Source organism: Heloderma suspectum, chromosome 3, assembly GCF_057233095.1.
Source record: "Heloderma suspectum isolate Gila_16-S chromosome 3, 16-S_ref, whole genome shotgun sequence".
Classification (NCBI taxonomy): Eukaryota; Metazoa; Chordata; class Lepidosauria; order Squamata; family Helodermatidae; genus Heloderma; species Heloderma suspectum.
Genome location: NC_139460.1, coordinates 48,936,169 through 48,956,354, shown reverse-complemented (window position 1 = coordinate 48,956,354; position 20,186 = coordinate 48,936,169). Strand labels below are relative to the sequence as shown.

The following is a 20,186-nucleotide window of genomic DNA, read 5'->3' as shown; positions in this document are numbered from 1 at the left end:
AGCAAAATAGCCAAGCTGATGTACTGTATCTGAACCGGCTTGTTAGTGGCAGAACATTAGGCAGAACAAGTGGGTCCTGTAAATTTTGCAGTGTATCCCCACCACAAAGCAGGAGTACTCCTGTTCAGGGTTCCAGACAACCAGCCATGCATGCCTCCAGGACACTATGAATGACAAGGATCTAAGCACAGTATTCCACTCCCCAGCCCATTTCCCTTTTTCAAATGATGCAACATTATGTGGCTACTGAGCATGCTCAATCCTCATTGAGCTGTTGTGGGGAGCGGGGTTGCCCCTTTGGGTTTGTTTTTTGTTTTAGTTTAGTTTTTTCACTTCTGCAAACCTCAGTTTTCCCCCAAGCACATGCTCTTGTTTCTCAGTGCCCCCAGTCTGGCTCCATTTCCATTGGCACTTGCCACCTGTGTTTGCTATTAGGCAGAATTCTTCATCTGGAAGTCTGATTATATTTCTCTGAAGTGTAGCAAGACCTTTTTCTAGAGCAATAGACAAGTATTTAATTTGAATCATTCTGCATTCAACGTTTGGGGTTCATTAATACAGAACCTGGTTTTTCTCTTCCAAAGGTGGAGCACACACAACCCTGCCTATTAAAAGAAAAATATCAAAGCTATGGTTTTCCCAGTAGCAACATATGGCTGTGAGAGCTGGACTATAAGGAAGGCTGAGCGCCAAAGAATTGATGCTTTCGAACTGTGGTGCTGGAGAAGACTCTTACGAGTCCCCTGGACTGCAAGGAGGTCCAATCAGTCCATCCTAAAGGAAATCAACCCTGAGTGCTCATTGGAAGGACAGATACTGAAGCTGAAGCTCAAATATTTTGGCCACCTAATGCGAAGAGAAAACTCTCTGGAAAAGACCCTGATGCTGGGAAAGATTGAAGGCAAAAGAAGAAAGGGACGGCAGAGGATGAGATGGCTAGATAGCATCACCGATGCAATGAATATGAACTTGAGCACACTCCGGGAGAGAGCAGAGTACAGGAAGGCCTGGCGTGCTATGGTCCATGGGGTCACGAAGAGTCGGACACGACTTAACGACTGAAGAACAACAACAAGACTTGTAAGAATATCATAAAATATTTTTATTTGATAAAAAAATAACTTTAAAACTTGGACAAGAATAAAAATTTTCCTTCCTGCAACTGCCTTGCTTGCACATTTTGCTTTTTTAGTTTCACAAAGCATTTTCCTGACAAGCTTTTCTTATACCATCATTAAATAATATAATTATTAACATAATTATATTATTTTATTATTTATTTTCTCCATTAATATACCACCTTTGCATCAGTGCCAAGGAACTAGTGCAGCATAACCATCTACACATAATACAAGGCAACTCTTCAACAATGAAGGCATCACAGTCTCTCTACCTTCTGTTAACAGGACTTTTCCACAGATGAGGTTTTATAGTTATTTTGATTCCTCAAGAGGAGAAAAATAGGGCCAAAGAATGAGATTTTAATTGAGTGAATGGAGTTAACATTTATATTTGTTACATAAATAGCAGCTAAGGAGAAGGCTGAGCAGGTAGGGCGGGGGAGAGGGAGACTTTAACTCTGTCTCTTTGTCAGAATCCCAACGAAGGTCGACTCTCCAAAAGTGCTATTTGCATTTCAAGTAAAGCTCCCGCTGGCACCAACTATGTCTTCCCTTGAAATGCAAACAGCAGCTTTGCAGGGGTGATTTTTGTTGGGAGCATAGCAGGGAGAGAAAGAGTTTAACTTCCCCTCCTCACCCGCCACTCATAGTCCCAAAGTTGCTCAGGCTTCCCCATGGTATTTATTCAAGCAATTAACCTCACATCTAGTTTGGCGCAGAGGCAAGAAATATTCTTTACTACTAGATTAAAAGATTCAGTTTCCTCCTTTGGTTACTTACTCCTTCTTTTGTCAAACTTGTGAATGGTACAGGTTCTCACCTTTCCTGCTAAAAGTATTTTCAGATTTCTGTTTAGAAGACATCTTGGATAGCCAGGAGCAACTGCAAAAATCTTGTAGGAAGATTTTCTACAAGATTTGTAGGAAGAGGTGTAGGAAGTTGTGTGAATTTACGCAAGAGACTAGCTGTTTCAAAGAAGGACAATATTTACATTAAAATCTGGTTTCAAGCTCTCTGTAGTTTGGGGTCAGTAGCTTGCTTTAGGTGTTATGTCAGAGTTGAAGTTCATACACAGTCGCCAAGCTCAGCACTGCAAACTCAGCAGTAGAATGGGATGTCAAAATCACATAAAAGAATTCTTACTTACACTCATTTTGAACATCCCTCCATTCTTCCCATTTCCTTCATTTGATTTTTATGTAGCAAGGAGGCCACTAGAAGACAAGTACTACCTGCTCACTACAAACAAGGCTTATAGCAAGGGCTTCTTCACATATATTATGCTTCTCCTCCTCCTACATGGAAAGCACTTCCTTATTGGAAGTCACACACAGTTCACATGCAACAACCACACAACACAGACATGTACATTTTGCTGCATTTACATAGGAAGCACAACTGGCAGTGGTTTCCCAAAGTGTACACACAGCTGAATACTTTGGATTGTGGCCCCGCCTTGCAATGTGCTTATACAGCCCCCAACATTCCTACCTGGAGCCAACTAAGCTTTCAGGCCTAAAAGGCTTCCTATCCCTGTTGCAGAAACATGCAACATTGACACAGTCCCATCATGTGGACAAGTTTAACATCCTTAGAATCTAGGCCAGAAATCACACTGCAACCCTAAGACCTACTTGTTGTGGATTTATTCAACCCTCTCATTTGCAATTATTTTGCCAGTCACCGGAAATAAATGTGGCCAAAATAACTGGATGCAGAAGAAGCAAGATGTAATTTAGCATCCCTGTTTCCCCAAGATACCGATGAATACAAACCACACAACATCCTCTTGGTATAAAACCCTTCCCTGCCCTACAGTGGAGGGATGGAATCTAAAGGCTATAGTTCTTAGGCACTGTTCCTTTTCATTATAAAACAACAACCCTGTTCTATATTTCCCTTGGAAAAACACCTGCAATCAGCTTAGAAAAAGTCTAAGAACTCCTCAAGAATTCCACACTAAACAAAGCTTTAAGAGGCATCACACTACTTAATTACTAGGGGGAATCAGATAAAACAATCATGAGGGTGAACTTTAATCTGGTGTGGTCAAATGCATGTGTGCCACAGTTCAAAAACACAATAGCTATAGGCTAAAATGGCAATCAAGGGGACTTCTATTATTTGAACAGATTATGCAAAACAATATTGATGTCAGTGCACTCTCCCATGACACTATGAAAAGTCTTTTTGTCAACAACTTAAATACAGGAGCTTAAAGGTGCAATCCTATGCATGTTTAGATGGAGAAAAGGCCTACAACTCCCAGCATTCCTCAGCCAGCCATGGTGGCTGGGGAATGCTGGGAGTTGTAGGCCTTTCTCCATCTAAACATGCATAGGATTGTGCCCTAAGAGACTGATCGCTTTGGAGGAGTTGAACAAAGACTAGACTTGGTCAGGATGACCCGCCAAATGTGAATATAGATAATTTTGCTTCTTGGGCTCTCCATGCCCTATATTACCTATGAATTAAGATGTACAACTCAACATTTCATGAGGTCAGCGGGTCAATCTATCTACTTATACTTGATGGGTAAGGGCAACCAAAGAAAACTTAACCTTTAAACCAGGGATGTGGAACATGTGGCCCCCCAGACGTTGCTGGAACATTGGCTATGCTGGCTAGGGATGTGAGGAGTTACAGTTCAAGAACATCTGCAGGACCACATGTTGCCCACCATTGCTTTAGACACACCAAAAAGGCAGACAACAGGAATACTGCAGTGTGAGAAATGTTTGTGCGCATATATATAAGAGGTCTATTCAGCATTCATGAGTGTGCCTCTACCTGCCCAGGGCAATGTTCTTCTACTGCCATGTCCCAAGTTCACTGGAAGGCTGCCACTGGTTCCAGTTCTTGGCTACAGCCCCAATACTTCAAGTTCCTTTGAAACGCAGCCTACAAACTACTGATGGCATGGGCTGGGCTAGTTTAACAAAGCCATCATTTTCCATTTCCATTTTTTATTTTTAAAATATTTTATTAGTTTTCCAAAACAAAATTAATCATTTCCCAATTTCCATTGACTGCTTGATGGCTTGTTTGTCTCAAGAGGCAAGAGGGCGATCAGCAAGCCTGCAGCATGCTTCTGACCTTCCCCAGATGGGCAGCTTTGACTAAAAAGCTTACTTGAGGACATTTTGGTATATATAGTATTCTTACTTATGTAAGATATCGTTAAATACATTCTGTTTCTAACTTACGCTACTAATATAGTACAAATATATGTCAAGTACAACTCAGGTAACAGTCTTGAAGTAACAGTGTTGGAATACATTAATAAATAGGAACCGGCATATTTAAAATAGATCCCCTTTTCCCCAACACAGGTTTTGAACAAGTCCATGTTCTGCACATTAAGCACTGTCTTCTGTAGTGTCGTTTCTCCTTCTCTCCTTCCTCTGGTAATTCTGGATAATACTGCATGTGCCACCAATCAAGAACACAACCGATATGGCAGCGAAGTAACCAGCATAGATCATGAACTGGAGAAGGGGGGGGAGAGAAGTGGTGAACTGATAAGCTGAAGTTCATTCATTTTCTTAGGGCCAGTCCTACCATTAAGCAGGGTGAAGGTGCCTGCCTAATGCTGCAAATTTGGGGTCCCATCATAAGGGAGAAAATAGTCAATTATTTAGTTATATTTTTAACTCAACAGGGAAGGGGAAGGAGAAAGTCACCATTTCGATTTCCTGCCTCAAAATGTCTTGAGCTCTTTAGGATCTCATTTTATTCTGATGGATTGTAAGACACATTTGTCCTCCATCTTACCCACCATCCATTTTTGTCAGTGCATTCTTGAGGTACATTCAGATAGAAAGCCAAGGCAACAAGGACCTTCAGTTACAAAATGAAACACAGACAACAGCAAGTGGCACCATTGAATTTGTTCCACCTCCTGGCATCTCAATAAGCCAGGCTATTATAAGCATTCCCAATGTCCATTAGGAACATGACTGAAAAACCACCTCTCCTCAGCAAACACAGGGCAAGGCACTATTCACCCTCCTAAAGCCAAGATGCTGGGACCAGAATTCCCATCTCACCCATTGGCTTTCATCTTACCACTGCATGGCCTTATTCACCAACTCAATGGAAAGGCTTTACCAAGAAGGCTGTGCATTCTCACGTTTTCCACCCAGCCAAAATAAAAGCATGTGCCTTACCTGTGTGTATATGTCCAGCCCAAGCCCTTTTGCATCGACAACTATCAATGTGAGCAGCGTCTGCAATGCCAGGGCAATGAAAGTATTGACACCAAACACGAGGGCATAGCGCTCTACACTTAGATTCGTAGCAATCTGGAACCTTTGGAGAAAAACAGAGTGGAAAGACTGAACATGAACACAGGAGAGAAAGCATTTTTTTCAGAGTAGACAGCAGAAGTACCCTTCCAAAGTTGATTATCAAGAGAGTTGGGTGAACTAACTAGATGCATCGGTAGCTGTGCCATGCATTTCACACACAGAACTGTCCCAATTTCTGGTTTTAAAAGCAAAGGACGTATATGGGGCAGGGAACTGAATCTTCCTCCATCCCTTCTCCCCCAAAGTTTTGAACTTAAGCCAGGGTTGGTGTTGCTATCAAAGCCCTATCCAAGAAAAAGGTGTCTGGCGACAGAGGCTATGGGGAGGTAATCTGCAGGCAGGAATAGAGTTTTTAAGGTCTCCTGGGCACCCTTCTCACTCCTCTTTCTACATGACTGGGGGCAGTTCCATGATGAAACCACACACAACTGTCACAATCACATCCTAATTTGTCCCTTTCCATATGCAGTGACCTTACTGAATCAGCCCACAAACCAAGACACACTACTGACATTTCCCAAAACAAACATGCAGCTTAATGTATGCATATTTACTCTGAAGTTAATTTCAATAAAATGCATGGGGATTACTCCTCAGTAAGCATGCACAGGATTACAGCCTTAGACTGAAAACCAGAGCATTCTCTCTAACTTCAATTAAGCACTGGCACAAGTTTTCTGTACAAATCATAAAAAGACCTTCCCCAAAAGCTTTGAGAACTAGAGATCAGCCAGGTAAGATATAATTTAGGAAATCCTGCTGTTCAAGCAATTGGACTCAACAACCCCTTCCAAATCCAATTATATAAGCAAAAAGCATGGTTCCAAATCAATAATGAAGGAAGTCACCCGGGAAGGACCATAGCTCAGTGGTGGAGCGCACGCCTTGCCTGCAAAGGTCCCAGGTTCAATCCCTGGCATGTCTAGGTAGGGCTGGGAAATATCCCCAACTGAAACCCTGGAGAGTTGCTGCCAATCAATGTAGACAAAACTGAGCTAGATGGACTTTGTGTAAGGGAGCTTTCTATGTTTCCCTATGTGAATTCATGGGAGCCTCTTGAGAAGACCATTTTCCCTCTGCAACAATTTAAAGATTAAAGCAGTTGTACCCATGTCCTTGCTCTCCTTATTTATGTACCTTCTATGACCACAGCCTCTTGTCCAATACTCGGCCATTTACAGGCCCCAGTAATATGTACATTCTGTCCTAGTTTGCTGTATGCTTTGCTGAACAGCTATTGCATTTACATTGCAGCATGGATTTCATTGCACAACCCTACTGCATGGCTGACACAAGAATACTTGCTGCTCAAAGCACTTATTGCCCTTCCTTGCTTTCTACTTTAGTCAAACAAATAAGCCTGAAAGACATCCAACATGCAGAAGTCATAATACAGACAGCCCATTTCCATCCTGACATTTCAGATTGCCAGTGACTTATTGGCATGCTCAAAGCCACAGAGTTTTGGCATAGCAGCCATAAGATGTACATTGCCAAAACAAACAAATTGTGTAAGGTGAACGAGAAACCCTTTTCCCTTTTCATAAACTGATACCTGGTTTCAAAGTGACACCAGGTATGCAAAAAAAAGTCATGCAGTGTTCCCTGCACCCAGCTTCACATTTAAAACCAGTTTCGTCTTCCCACCCCCACCCCCCACCCCCACCCTATCTGCTACTCATGCAGCATAAGCATACCTGCACAGCACCTGCACAGGCTAGAGATCCCTGGAATGTGAGCACTACACACAGGCAAGGCAACCCAGGTTAAAACAAGAAGCCCAGCCTGTTTCCTTGCATGCCCCATATTGAGCCACTAATTCAATAAAAAATATCCTTCAATCTTTGCTTGTATTAAAAATGTTCTGCTTTCTGTTTGAATTCACCAGATTCAGCTATGCTCAAGCAAAAGACACAGTTTAACAAGGCCCTATGATCTGAAGTTTATGGATCTAGATATTCCTCTTGATTGCCAAACAAGCAAGGGAAAGAAAGAATTCTTAATGCAGAATATCAGCTCAAGACATAAAATGCAGTACAGGCTGGTGTTAAGTTTACTGAAACAAAATGCAATATTTTAACAAGCTTATATTACATTTTTTTTAATTTTTCAGTTCCCATTTACAGGAATAAAGTAAATACCAATACCGATTTAACCCAGTAAGCTAAAGCGTTCCATTTAAAAGGCATTCTTGCCAGGAAACCTCTGATCCAGAGGTCAGCGCTTTGAACATCTCTATGTTTTTAACCCACAGCCTGGCTCTTCTTAGCTTTAACTATGACAAGACAAATCTTCAGACAAACACAGCCAACACCTCCCCCCCCCCCCCGCTAGGTTCAGTTAGGACAGATATAAACTGATAAAGTTTGCAAAGTACGTACGTTGCAATTGTGATGAGCAGCATATAGACAATTCGGAATACTACGTAGGAAGCGTAGCATACCCAGATGTTACGAACGGTGTCCATGATATATACAGCCGCAGCAATTAAGAGAGAGAACATGGCTAAGGCTATTTCACCCCAAGTAGCCCAAGACGTTTTTATGTGGCCTGCAGCAAACACAGCCACAGCTCCTAAAAGTGCAAAACCAAAATAACTTAGTGTCTGAAAATACTTGTATCCAGTATAGATATATAGCAGATTTTTTTTTTAAGGAATCTGTTAGGCATCAGTGATCAGGACAAACAGAGATACCAGTAAAGGTTTGCTAAATAGTCCATCAAGTACCTAGAGTTTCACAGAGTTCAAAGTAGGGATTGGGGCGGGGGGGGGGGAGATTTCATTAACTGCAAATTTTGATGTGAACAGTTGAAAATTCTTCCCTCTCAACATGCCCGCAGAACAATCTCCCTGGTACCCTCGCAGGGAGGGACACTGCGTGCGGAAAAAAACATGGCTGCCTCCTTGTGGCAGCAGCCGTCCCTTTTCCGTACAATTACCCAGGAAGCAACAGCACATCATAACATGCTGCTTCTTCTTGAGCATTTTTAGACAGTGTTTATGCCGTGCAGTAGCTGCCATACTTTGTAACTACCACCAACAGCTTTAAACTGTTACAAAAAAGTGTACAAGAGGCTCCCCGCTATTAGCCTACCATCTCTCTTGGCTAGTCTTCAGGGCAAGGGTAGGCAACTTGTGACGTTCCAGATGTTTTGACCTACAACTCCCAACTGCCCTAGCCAGCATAGACAATGGTGAGGGATCATGGGAGCTGTAGGCCAAGACATCAGAAGGGCCACAAGTTACTCACCCCTCCCTGCATTGGGTTTTTATAGTTATATTGTGTGAGTGGGTTTGGGGGATTGAGGATGGAATGGGAAAATAAAGTCTATTGAGTGTTTCCCAATCTAGTGGTTAGGACCATTACTGAATTGTGATTGTGCAATAAAGGTGGCATAACCATAGCCATGTTGTTCCAACAGGCATTACATTAGACATGTGAGTATGACCAACAAACACTTCCAAACATCCTAAGCATATTTGCTTGGATGACTTCTCCAGGAGGCTCCTGTAAACACTATTATCTCCAGACAGAATTTCAAAACTTATTACTAAATTGGTAACAGAAACAAATGAGTCATCTCATGCACACATCACATCAAACTCACCCAACAGCAATTTGATGGAGTGCTGTTTATGGTCTCTCTCCTGCACTAGGAAACAGCAGTTTTGCCAACAGCACAAGACACCAACTTGATAAATAAGGCACAGTCAGTGCTTTGGAGCCCCATAACATGCACCTCTCTCAAAAAAACAAACAACAAAAAGAGAGTGGAAGGGGGAACTTACCTAGTAGCGTGGAAACAGCCTCCACACCACCATTATAGATCTCAGAGCTTTGCGAAGGTAGCACCATTTCCCACATGCCTTGAGCATAGTTTATGACCTGGAAGTAGCCACATGTTGACAGTGCCCACCACAGAGACCAACACAGCAGAGGCCGGGAAGAGTAACATTGTAGGAAGTCCTGCCAGAGCTCTTTGATTACTTTCACAATGTCCACCCTCTGCTCCTGTATAGATTAAAACATAAAAATTCAACTAGTCTTTCTACCCAAAAGTCAAGTGGTAGGACCACAGTGCTCTTGGAAGATTACAGATCCAAACAGGCTGATGAAACAAAACCTTCCATTTATTCAACCACCACACAGTAAAGCCCCTGGCTCTCTTGCCATAAAAGAGCTGAACGTATGACAAGCAAAACTAAGCGGCACTAACTTGTATATGCACATGGCTCTTCTCTCATCATGGACTTGGTTTGTCCAAGTCATGGATCATGAGCAAAACCATTAATGCGCATGCAACCACAATGCCTTTTGATGTGTGTTGAACGATGGTATGCAAAAAAGCCGTGAAGATTCAGGCTAGTCATCTGCATCATGGAATCTAGATAACAAATTAAAAGCTGTGGACCAGAAAAGCAGTCACATGAACTGGCCTCCAAAACTCTAGCAACCTCATTACTTCTCTACATACGGTATTAAAACAAGCATAATATTTCTGAAGCAAAGACAGACAGCGGTAGTTGCCACTATCTATCCACGTTCTCATCAACGAACAAGAGGAAACTAAGTCAGCCACCCCCATCTTGTTTATGCTGTCAGTGAACACAAGGCAACATGGGCTACTCTGAAATCCAAACATCAGATAACTTAAATAAATCCCGAGACAGACAATTTCCTCAGAGAAGCCACTATTTTCTATAAAAATAGCAACTTCACATTCTACAACCACTTTTATAGAATAGATTTAACATTAAAACAAGATGAACATTAAGGAATTTGAAGCAAACAAATGGTAGATCAGTGAAACAGAGCTGTTCTAGTAGACGTTACAGGTTGCACAACGGATGGCTCTTGCACTCTAAGCATTGCAGCTCATGTGCAGGAAGAGAAAGCAAAATATTAATCCTCCCTTTTGGTTAGCAGGTTTTGACAAAAGTGGTGGACTTAAGACTTGGGACTATGATGATGGTGTACGCCAAGTCTTAGAAACCAGTAAACAACAGGAACACGCAATATAATGTTACCAAACCAAATTATTACAAGAGCTGTTGGTCCTACCAGTCTGTCTTACCGCTAGCTAAGATGGCAACTCAATTCTCAAAATGAAAAAGCATGCACAGCACGGAATCAAGGATAGCAAATCTGTTGCAATGTTATTAGTCTGATTCATTCTGCTACATTATTTCTTTAGAGCAGGGTGAAGCAACTTAGTGTCTTCCAGATATTCTGGACTATATCTCCCACAATCTCGGACCATTGACCATTGGCTGGAGCTTATGAGAGTTGTAGTCCAAAACATCTAGAGGGCACCAGGTTGGTTTCCCATACTTTAAAGAGATCATTTGTTGCTTTTCTGTAAAATATCCTCCCCGAAAGCACAAGATTAAAGGTTTTCTGGAGACAACAAAACTTGGCTCACCTTGGTAGCCAGCCAAAGTTTGTTCTCACAATGACCCTATTCCCCCCTCCACAGGAAGGGGACAGGGTTTGCTGACATTACATGGAGCCCAAGGCCCAGGCCAACTGTGGAGGGTGAGCCTCCTCCCTCCTCCACAGCTCACAAGATGGATGAGAGCGTATCCTCACTATGCTAAGCCACAGGCACTGTAAAAAGATCACATAGTCTCCACGCTCTCCCAAGTGTCTTGAGTTTCAGTCCCCTTGAGTTTCATCAGGGAAAGCCCTTACATTTCTCCCACGCTTCTCAAGTCACCCTGCTGGCATCATGGAGAACCCTCATATTTCTCCATGCACAGAGGAAGGGCAGGGGCTCTCCTCGATTGTGCACTCTCGCTGGAGCAACGAGATTTTACGCAACTGGCAAGCTTGCAAATGCATGTCCGGATCCTTTTCTGGAGGGTAAGATGGCATCTAGTGGACGTGAATGCAGCTCAACTTGGTTACAGTGCACAATTAACTCCTACACTGCTGTCCAGTCTGTGCATAACATTTTCTTCTGGCAGCATCTGGCCTCCATTAGTTTCCAAGGCCTTAAGATGCAGACAGCTGGCCACTTGTTTTTAAGAACTTGAAGAAAACACACAAATCCTTTTTGCACAGTTGTAATTAGTCTGCAAAAGCTTCTTCCGTCACCATTTTAAAAATGAAAGAAACTGCAGATAGGGCTGCAGACATCATGTCCAGAAACATTTTAAACAAAAAGCACGAGGAAGAATTCTGCGTAACTTAAAAGGTTGTGTACCACACTGAAACACTGGTTGGCCCATTCCTGACAATTGTGCAGAGGGAGAATGCAAGAATCACCACCAGCTTCTGCAACAAGTTCAGGTCACCTATTTTAGCACTGACTGCTTCTTGCTGTGTGAGAGCAATAATTGTTATCTCTGCCCGAGTCTTGTGTGGTCAAACATTTATAGTGTGGCTGAGGTACAACAGCATCATTAATGGAGTTTTGTGGATAAAGTAGATTTGAACAAGGGAGACCAGTATTCATATCCCAGATCTCAGTGACCAACAAAAGTTGCTACGTGCAGGTGATGCATTCGCTCTGTCTTAGTTCCTTTTCCATTAATGAAACACAACCACAGCCCACCTCAGAGGATTGCTATGACTACAATCAAGATAGAAATTCTAATGCTCTCTGTATGTTTAGGGGGATTAATATTAGGGCTGAGCAAAGAGGGAGGCAGGTTGGGTGTTTTTTGCAAAAGCTTCCAGCAGTGACAAAAGGCACACACACACAACTTTTCAGTAGTTTGCAGGGGGAGGACACAATAAAAAGAGGCAAAGGAGTGTGCATGCTCAGACTGAGGGCGATGCAAACCCAGAAAGTACTGTCTTCACTAACAATGGGCTATGCAGCATTGTCACATCACACTTACTGTGCAATCCCCAATTGACTGGAATCAGTATTCCCCCCAAAAATATGACAATGTAGCTTTTTTATGGCACCAAAGCAGCAGCTGCTCAGAAATTAAACAGGCCACAAACAAGGTGAAAAGTGGAGGGTTTCAGTGACCGTTTTGCCTCTCCCAAGAGCACTATGTTGGCCCTCACAACTGAAACTGGCAAGTGTTCAGTACAGACTTAATATTAAGAGTCATATTGATCATCGTAGCAACTGAGGTAGAGATGTAAATTATGAAGATATTGCCCCTGTTTGCACACAACAACAACCCATTGGTTTAAAAACCGATGTGCTGTCATAAACAAGATGGTGCACTGGCTGCAGTGTGCTCGCCTCTTCCACTTTTTTTTCTTTTTCCTTCTCTCTTTGTTATTGTGGTGTCCTCATCAGAATATTGTACTGCTGGGAAATTGTAGTACTGCTCAGGTTGTTGGTAATTTTGGTATTATTTCATTTATAAAGATAAAATAAATAAAAATATATTCCCCAAAATAATGTTCCAACTTTGGTGTATAAATCGACATTGCTAGTATTGCACAGTTATCTGCAATATGATGAAAGCCATCATTTCCTGATTCTTGAGAAAGGGATAAACATAAATGTGTACATGGTCTACAATAGCCTTCCTTAACCTGGTGGGAGTTGGACTTCAATTCATATCAGCCTCAGCCAGCATGGCCAATGGTCAAGAATTCTGGGAGCTGTAGTCCAGATCTTCTGGAAGACACCAGGTTGAGGAAGGCTGGTCTACAAACAAGATCTTCCAAATAGAACGACAAAGCCATAGATACTCTTATTCACCTGCATCTGTGCAGGTATACTGAAAGCCGGGTTGGAGAAACCCGGTTAGCCACCCCTGATCTACAACTACAGAATCTCTTTTTAGGAAAGATTTTTGCAGCCCTGATAAACAATCCACACGGAAGAGCTTGCTCCAACGGCCCTGGTGTTGTAAATTTCAGCTGAAGGCTGCAGGTGGGATGGGGGTGGAGAGTAGAAGACAAAAGGAGGAGATGCAGCATTTACCTAACCAAGGCTAAGCTGTGGTAGTGCAGGTTTACATCTGTGCAGAAAGAGTGAAGAACAAACTGCTTCCACCTATCCATTATGGTTCTCAGCTTCACAGTAGTCTTCTGTTAAGGAAGCAGTATTTGACTGGGTAACATTAATCCCATGGAATTCTAATACCTTTCATTACCAGCTGCAGCCTAGCAGACAAAACGAAACCACACAGAGACCCTTCTGGCCAAAGGGCAGGTTTCTCAGTATTTTCTAGCTTTGTTTACACTGTTACAGCAGCTCCCTCACTGCTGAAATGCTCGTTCAGAGTTTATTACATCTTGAAAACTCTTCTAGAAGAATCTCCATCCAATCAATAGTGGGGGGGGGGGGTTCCCTAGACGATGGTTGACATTTCCCTAACAATGGCCCACAGTTTTACTATAGCTCTCCTTAGAATCTTGTTGTCCCACTTGCAAAGGATGTTTCTAGTTTGTAACAGTCTCATATTCTTAGGTGACTGGTAGCCTGCCTTTGGAAGCATATGGGCATCACTTGTTCTTAGGCCTGCCATTTGCAAAAGCTGTCTTCACTATTACTAACATTTATAGAGTGCCTTATTTGCTAAAAAGCCATCAAAGTGGTGCATAGTTTAAAACAATAAAACCATAAAATAATAACAAACAAGAACATTAAAAATAGTAAAATATTAAAACTATATAATTTAAAAGGCTAAACTAAGAAGATGCGTCTTCACACCCTTTCTAAAATGTTTCCTAAAGAATCTCCAATAAATGAATTGGCATATCCAGTTTCTTTGAATTTGTATTTTAAGAGGTCCAGCAGTAATAGGACTCCACCAACACAACCATGCTTAAGATCACATCCCAGAATTTAAAGTGTTCAGACACCTAAAACCAATGAATTGACTTGTGCTGCCACAAGAAATAATTAACCCAACAGTTGTTCTCAGTGCGATGGCAGAGTCGGTATCTTCCATTCCCCTGAAACAGCAGTACTGCTTACCTGCTGTTCTGCAGGATGCTCTTCTACATTTAAAGGAACCTTCGATTCAACATCTTCCCACCCAGGATCCCTCTTTAAGGCAGGATCATCTTGGATGACTGTTCCATTTTTACAATCTACACCCTTCGTTTCTCTACTGACCTGGGTGCTCGTGAGGTGGTGAAAGAAAAGGCTTTTCTGTGGCATAGGCAGAAACCAGGCCACGGCAAAGGCAACAGATACAGAGGTGAGAGACACCACATTCAAAATGAACAGAGACCAGCCAGCAACAGACACCAGGATTTGTCCACAGATAGAGCCCACAGTGTAACCCACAAGGGCAGCACTTCGACAGTAGCTCGTGACTTTTTGGTACAAGTTCAGGTTCACAACACTATAGATGTAGGAATAATAGGCAATTTCCGTTGCAGTCACCAGTCCGTAGAAGAATTCCAGGAACTGAATAGCCAGCAGTCCTTTGGCATAGAGCAGCATGAACCATGTCACTATAAGGCTTAGTCCTTGTAGAAGAATGACAGGCTTGTATCTGAGATAGTCTGTTGCCAGAAAGACAGGAAAAAGCAGCACCAAATAAGAGTAAGTCCATACTGGATAAATTTCATTGAAGACCTACAAGAGGAAGAATTTATATAGTTTTTGAAATGGGAAAATCATATGCTAACAACAGATGTTTGTCTAATGCAGAAGTGGGCAACATGCGACCCTCCAGATGTTCTAGCCTACAACTCCCATCAGCCCTAACCAGCATAGCCAAAACACCTGGAGGGTCTCAAGTTGCTTATCCCTGGACTAATGGAACCTGGACATGTTGCTGGCAGTGTTTGGAAACTGACAGGTTTTATTAGTGTAAAAAAATACATCACCATCTCTCCATAATAAAGTTCAAAAAGTGCTAATAAATTTATAAACTTTATGAACTTTATTGTAGAGAAATGGTGATGTCAAAATTATAAAGGTACCATTTAAGTTAAAATATCAATGGTATAAAATACAATTAAACAAAACAATCAAATGATTAAATAGTAACATATGTAGAACCGCAGCAGATCAACCCTCAAGTTATCTGTCTTCAAAGGCTCTTTCAAATGAAAGTTTTGTGTTGACCTCAAAGTGTAGAACTAGTAGATGCCAAGTAAATTCTCTCCAGGGAGTCTATACTACAGCCTGGGCACCCTTGGAGGTATCTGAAGGATATGGGGCACAAAGTCGCAGGGAGGGGAAAGAATCCAAGGCAGGTGATACCTTCCTCCCCCTGCAGCCAACACTATATGGATTGAACATCCCCTGGTGGAAGACCTCATCAATCCACACTGATCCCATCATTCCAGTGTGATTTTGGAAGAAAGGAGCTCAGAAAGAGCAGCTACTTTGTTCTTATGGGTTGTACCCAATGTTAGCCTAACTCAAGTCCCATTCATTTCAGTGGGTACTCGAAGTAGGACTAATGATGGATACAATTCTATGTTTCCTTATTCATGGCTTTAGCAGAGGTTCAGAAATATCCTGTTCCCTTTCTCATCTAATGCTGTTGTTAGGTTTAGCACCCCTGTTCACAGACCCGTGCATGCAACAGGAGTGGGCTGTGTGGAAGCATTTCTCCATATTCAATAGCAGAATAAATTACTGGTGCTGGTTGAAGGAGTTTGGGTCAGAGTAAGTTTAGAAGACTGGGCCAAGTCTGAGAAATGTCATCTAGCAAGGGCCAGCTGACATGCCACTGTATCTCTCTGGCTTGGAAACTGCAGTGGTGGGGCGGTGATGGGGTAAGGGTAACGTTGCGAACCCTAGCTTTAAAATGGACACAGTCTAAGAGCATCCGTCAAAAGAAGTAGTGAGCAAATCGACCAAAAACTTGTAGGACTGGATGTGTCAGAACCTTATCACAAAATCTAGAACACATTTCCCTGTGATTTATAGCAGCCAAGATAAAATCATGTGGTCTAAAATGCTTCCTAGCAGATGTTTCTGTTCAGAAGAGGCTGGTGGCTCTGATGTCACTGTAAAGCACCTTGGATCACTCCTTTAGAGTTCTGACTGGTTCTGACTAAAACCCAGAGCGGATTCACTGCCCCACTGACATCAGAGCCACAAGCCTCCACTGCACCTGTTACTTCTAGGTAACCCATGGTAGACCAGCCCAAGCAGCTCATTCTATCACTGAACTAGATAAATAGATAGAAAGCGCCTCCTAATATCCAAGCCCCTTCCACACTAGGGCCACTAAGCACTACCAAGGCACTGTTCTTCCACGATTCGTTGGAAGCACTTCTATCACTCTGGGCCACTCAGCACTTAATTCAGCACCCATTACAATCTGACAGTGCCCATCTCCATGGGCAAGATTCAAAGTATGGTTACTCAGCAGTAAGTCCCATTCAATTCAATGGGACTTACTCCCTGGAAACTGTGGTTATGATTGCAGCTGTCAAGAAGGAAGGGTGTCCCCCCACCCCACCACCTTTTATTGTGGCTTAAAGTGGCTCCTGGCATTATTGAAATTGGCCCTTCAATTGTTCCTTGAACTGGTTTCCTCCCAGCCATCTTCCAGCTCTTTAATTATTGGTTTCCTACATTCAAATCCCATAATTTCCTTGCTGTCTCCTTTGTTTTCATTAGCTTGTGCAAAACCAGAAATGAAAATGGTCCTGTGTGTGTGTTTTGTGAAATTAAGATCAACATCAAGCACCTCCCCCCGACCCCCACTTCCAACACACCACAACCCCATGAAATGCTGGGAGTTGTAGTCTAACCAGTTGCACCTTCACTCCATAGCAAGTTAGAGTCAGCCAGCTCATACAGCTAAGAGGAGATGGAGCTTAACACCATCTGCATTGCAGGTGGGTGGCCAAGTTAAGGTGTCAGGAGGGAGTGATGCACTCAATGTTTGGCCAAGTGTCAATAACATAATCATAAACTTTGACAGCCCACACCAGACTGGCTAGGGCTGCAGCTGCCTGGACAAAAATGCCACACACCACGTCTTTAAGGGGAAAATACTAAAACGCAACTGTTGGACAGCAACTGGAGTCTCCGGTGCTGATTGACTGGCTGAATTACATCAGTTCAAGAGGAAGCAGCTAGCGAAGAGACAACCTTACTTCTTGGCTGTGTGGATCCCAGCATATAATGCAGCATCCCACTGGCAATAAGGTTGTGAACTCGTTATTCGAGAAAAGCTCCTGCGCCTTTCAGAGTTGTCTGGCAACTGGATCCACTTCTTGCCGCCAACACTCTGCCACCATTACACCCTCTTCCCCTTTCCCTACGAGCAGCAATCACTGCCCGAGATCTCAGGGTGGCACACAAGGCGCAATTCGGACTTCCCGGATAGCTCATAATTAGGCAGGCTCCAGGAGTAGCCCATTCAACCACGAGGAGGCTCAGGCCTCCGTTTCCAAGGATGGCAGAGTCCCGAGCCAACCCCCAAACTCAGAGGCTCCCTTAATTCGCATCTGATGGAGTCCGCAAAAGCTGATGCCATAATAAGGTAAAGGTAAAGGTGTCCCCAACCAGTCGTGTCCGATTCTAGGGTGCGGTGCTCATCCCCGTTTCTAAGCCGAAGAGCCAGCGCTGTCCGAAGACGCTTCCGTGGTCATGTGGCTGGCATGACTGAACACCGAGGTGCACGGAACGCTGTTACCTTTCCCGCCGAGGCGGTACCTATTTATCTACTTGCAATTTCTTGCTTTCGAACTGCTAGGTTGGCAGAAGCTGGGACTGAAGATGCCATAATAGATGTGTTCAATCTTTCAGGCGACTCTGTGTTAGCTTAACTCCAGAAGAGCGGTTCTCTCTCACTGGGAAGGGAAAGGCCCTCTGCACATGCTCGGGGGCACTCTCTTCATTCTAGAATACAGCCCCCATGCGTCTAGCCCCGCCAAGGAAATGGGGAGAGGGGAGACCCGATAAAGCTCCCCATTCCCCGTCCCCCGCGGAAGAGGCCAGGAATACCTGCGTCTCGGTGAGGTTCTTGTCCGGGCCCAACAGGTAAGGGGTCAGGAAAGGCTCGGAGGGCCGCAAGTTGGCGAAGAAGCCGTAGCCGCAGAGCACAGCCGTGGGCAGAGCCGAGCCGAAGCGGCGCGGAGCCCGCCTCACGCGGCGAGGCAGCGCCCGGGACCGGAGCCCGTCCAGGACGCCCTGCGCTTCCATCCGACGAGCCCCGGGACGGGGCGTCTCTCTGCGTCAGGCCCTCAGCTGCGCCGGCGCCCGGCCACGCTCCGCTCGGCTCCAGCGGGCCGGAATCAAGGCAGCCACTCGCGCGGCCGGCAGCCAAAGGCACCTTGACCCTGCGCAGTAGCAGCCGCGCGCGCACGCCCCCCGCCTTCCGGGTTCCCTTGGCGCCGGCGGAGGGGAAGGAGAGGCGCCGCCCGGCCGCATCCGAGCGGACGGAGCGCAGCCGAGGTGCGCGGGCGGGCGGCCGTGGGGGCGGCACTTTTGTGTATGTGCTGCTCGTGTGTTATTATCGCAGTTAGATGCTGCCTTTTCTCCTCCCTCAAGGAACCCAGGGCAGCGTATGTGGCCCTCCTGCCCTCCCTTTATCCTTGCAACAACCCTGTGAGGTAGGCCAGGCTGAGAGTCAGAGGCTGGCCCAAGGGCACCCAGTGAGCTTCATAGTAACGTATGGCTGTGAGAGCTGGACTATAAGGAAGGCTGAGCGCCCAAGAATGGATGCTTTCGAACTGTGGTGCTGGAGAAGACCCTTACGAGTCCCCTGGACTGCAAGGAGGTCCAATCAGTCCATCCTAAAGGAAATCAACCCTGAGTGCTCATTGGAAGGACAGATGCTGAAGCTGAAGCTCCAATATTTTGGCCACCTAATGCGAAGAGAAAACTCCCTGGAAAAGACCCTGATGCTGGGAAAGACTGAAGGCAAAAGGAGAAGGGGACGGCAGAGGATGAGATGGCTAGATAGCATCACCGATGCAATGAATATGAACCTGAGCACACTCCGGGAGAGAGCGCAGGACAGGAAGGCCTGGCGTGCTATGGTCCATGGGGTCACGAAGAGTCGGACACAACTTAAGGACTGAACAACAACAACGAGCTTCATAGCTGAGCAGGGACTAGGACCCAGATCTCTCGAGGCCCGGGCCAACATTCTAGGCCCTACGCCTCATTGGCTTAACTAGATTTACCATGCCTTCTTCCAGGACATTACATACAGCAGACTTCCCCAACGTGGTGCCCTCCAGATGTGTTGGACCACTGCTCCCAGAGTCTGGCTGGGGGATAGTGGGAGCCGTAGGCCAACACATCTGGAGGGCACCAGGTTGGAGAAATCTTAGCGATGTAAAGTTCTGAAAAATAGAAAGATGGGGGGGGGCACGAGGTGAAAAATTTTCCAGAAAAAAATGGAAAACCTGTTTTTCCCCCAGGGATTTTGTTTTAAATGGGGGGTGGGGGCAATGTTTTCCAAGGGTTTCTTGCTTTTTCTCTGCTTTTCCCCCCAAACCTTCACATATCTGGGAAGGCTGCTGTATACTATAAGGGGCTGATGCAGACAGTTCATACCCTTCCTCCACCCCGTTTTTATTGTCCAAAGGGTCATCAACTTTCTGTGGCTCCTGGAAGTACCTGCACATGCTCAGTCATTGAGCTGTTGTTTGGACAGGAGAGGTGCCCCTTTGGAGTTGTGCGTAAAATGTTTTGTACATCTGCATACCTTAGGGTTCACTCCAGTGTGCTGATACGTCCCTCTTGTTTCTCAGTGGACCTGTTTTGGTTTCTTGTCTGCACTCACACCCTTGAGTTTGCAATTAGAGGGAATGATGGCAGTCAGGTTGTAAAAAGTGAATTTAGCCATTCCCAAGGGCTTGGGCATACCCAGTGAAATTTTTACTTTTAACACCAGATCTGC

At 44.4% G+C, this 20,186-nt stretch overlaps 2 protein-coding genes across 2 annotated transcripts in view; both read right to left on the bottom strand.

The window, feature by feature from the left end:
• Positions 1-14,658, bottom strand: part of CCDC181 (coiled-coil domain containing 181) — a 36,836-nt gene extending 22,178 nt beyond the window's left edge. The window contains exons 1-4 of the mRNA XM_084843153.1: positions 14,330-14,658; positions 9,222-9,444; positions 7,813-8,005; positions 5,291-5,432 (exon numbers count right to left, since the gene is read on the bottom strand). The gene's annotated coding sequence lies outside the window, so the exon portion shown is untranslated. The remainder of the gene's footprint in view (positions 1-5,290; positions 5,433-7,812; positions 8,006-9,221; positions 9,445-14,329) is intronic.
• SLC19A2 (solute carrier family 19 member 2) lies at positions 4,096-18,784 on the bottom strand. The gene is made up of 6 exons (XM_084843155.1): positions 18,281-18,784; positions 14,330-14,938; positions 9,222-9,444; positions 7,813-8,005; positions 5,291-5,432; positions 4,096-4,609 (listed from the first exon to the last, which is right to left on the bottom strand). The coding sequence occupies exons 1-6, from the start codon at positions 18,476-18,478 to the stop codon at positions 4,481-4,483; spliced, it is 1,494 nt and encodes a 497-aa protein (XP_084699281.1). The 5' UTR covers positions 18,479-18,784; the 3' UTR covers positions 4,096-4,480.
• Positions 18,785-20,186: the final 1,402 nt, after the last annotated feature.

Coding starts and splice junctions, on each gene's coding strand:
- SLC19A2 (XM_084843155.1), bottom strand. CDS start 18,478: ATGGAAGCGCAGGGCGTCCTGGACGGGCTCCGGTCCCGGGCGCTGCCT. Junction 14,939..18,280: donor AGAACCTCACCGAGACGCAG/GTATTCCTGGCC, acceptor TTCCTCTTGTAG/GTCTTCAATGAAATTTATCC. Junction 5,433..7,812: donor CTGCTCATCACAATTGCAAC/GTACGTACTTTG, acceptor TTTTCTCCAAAG/GTTCCAGATTGCTACGAATC.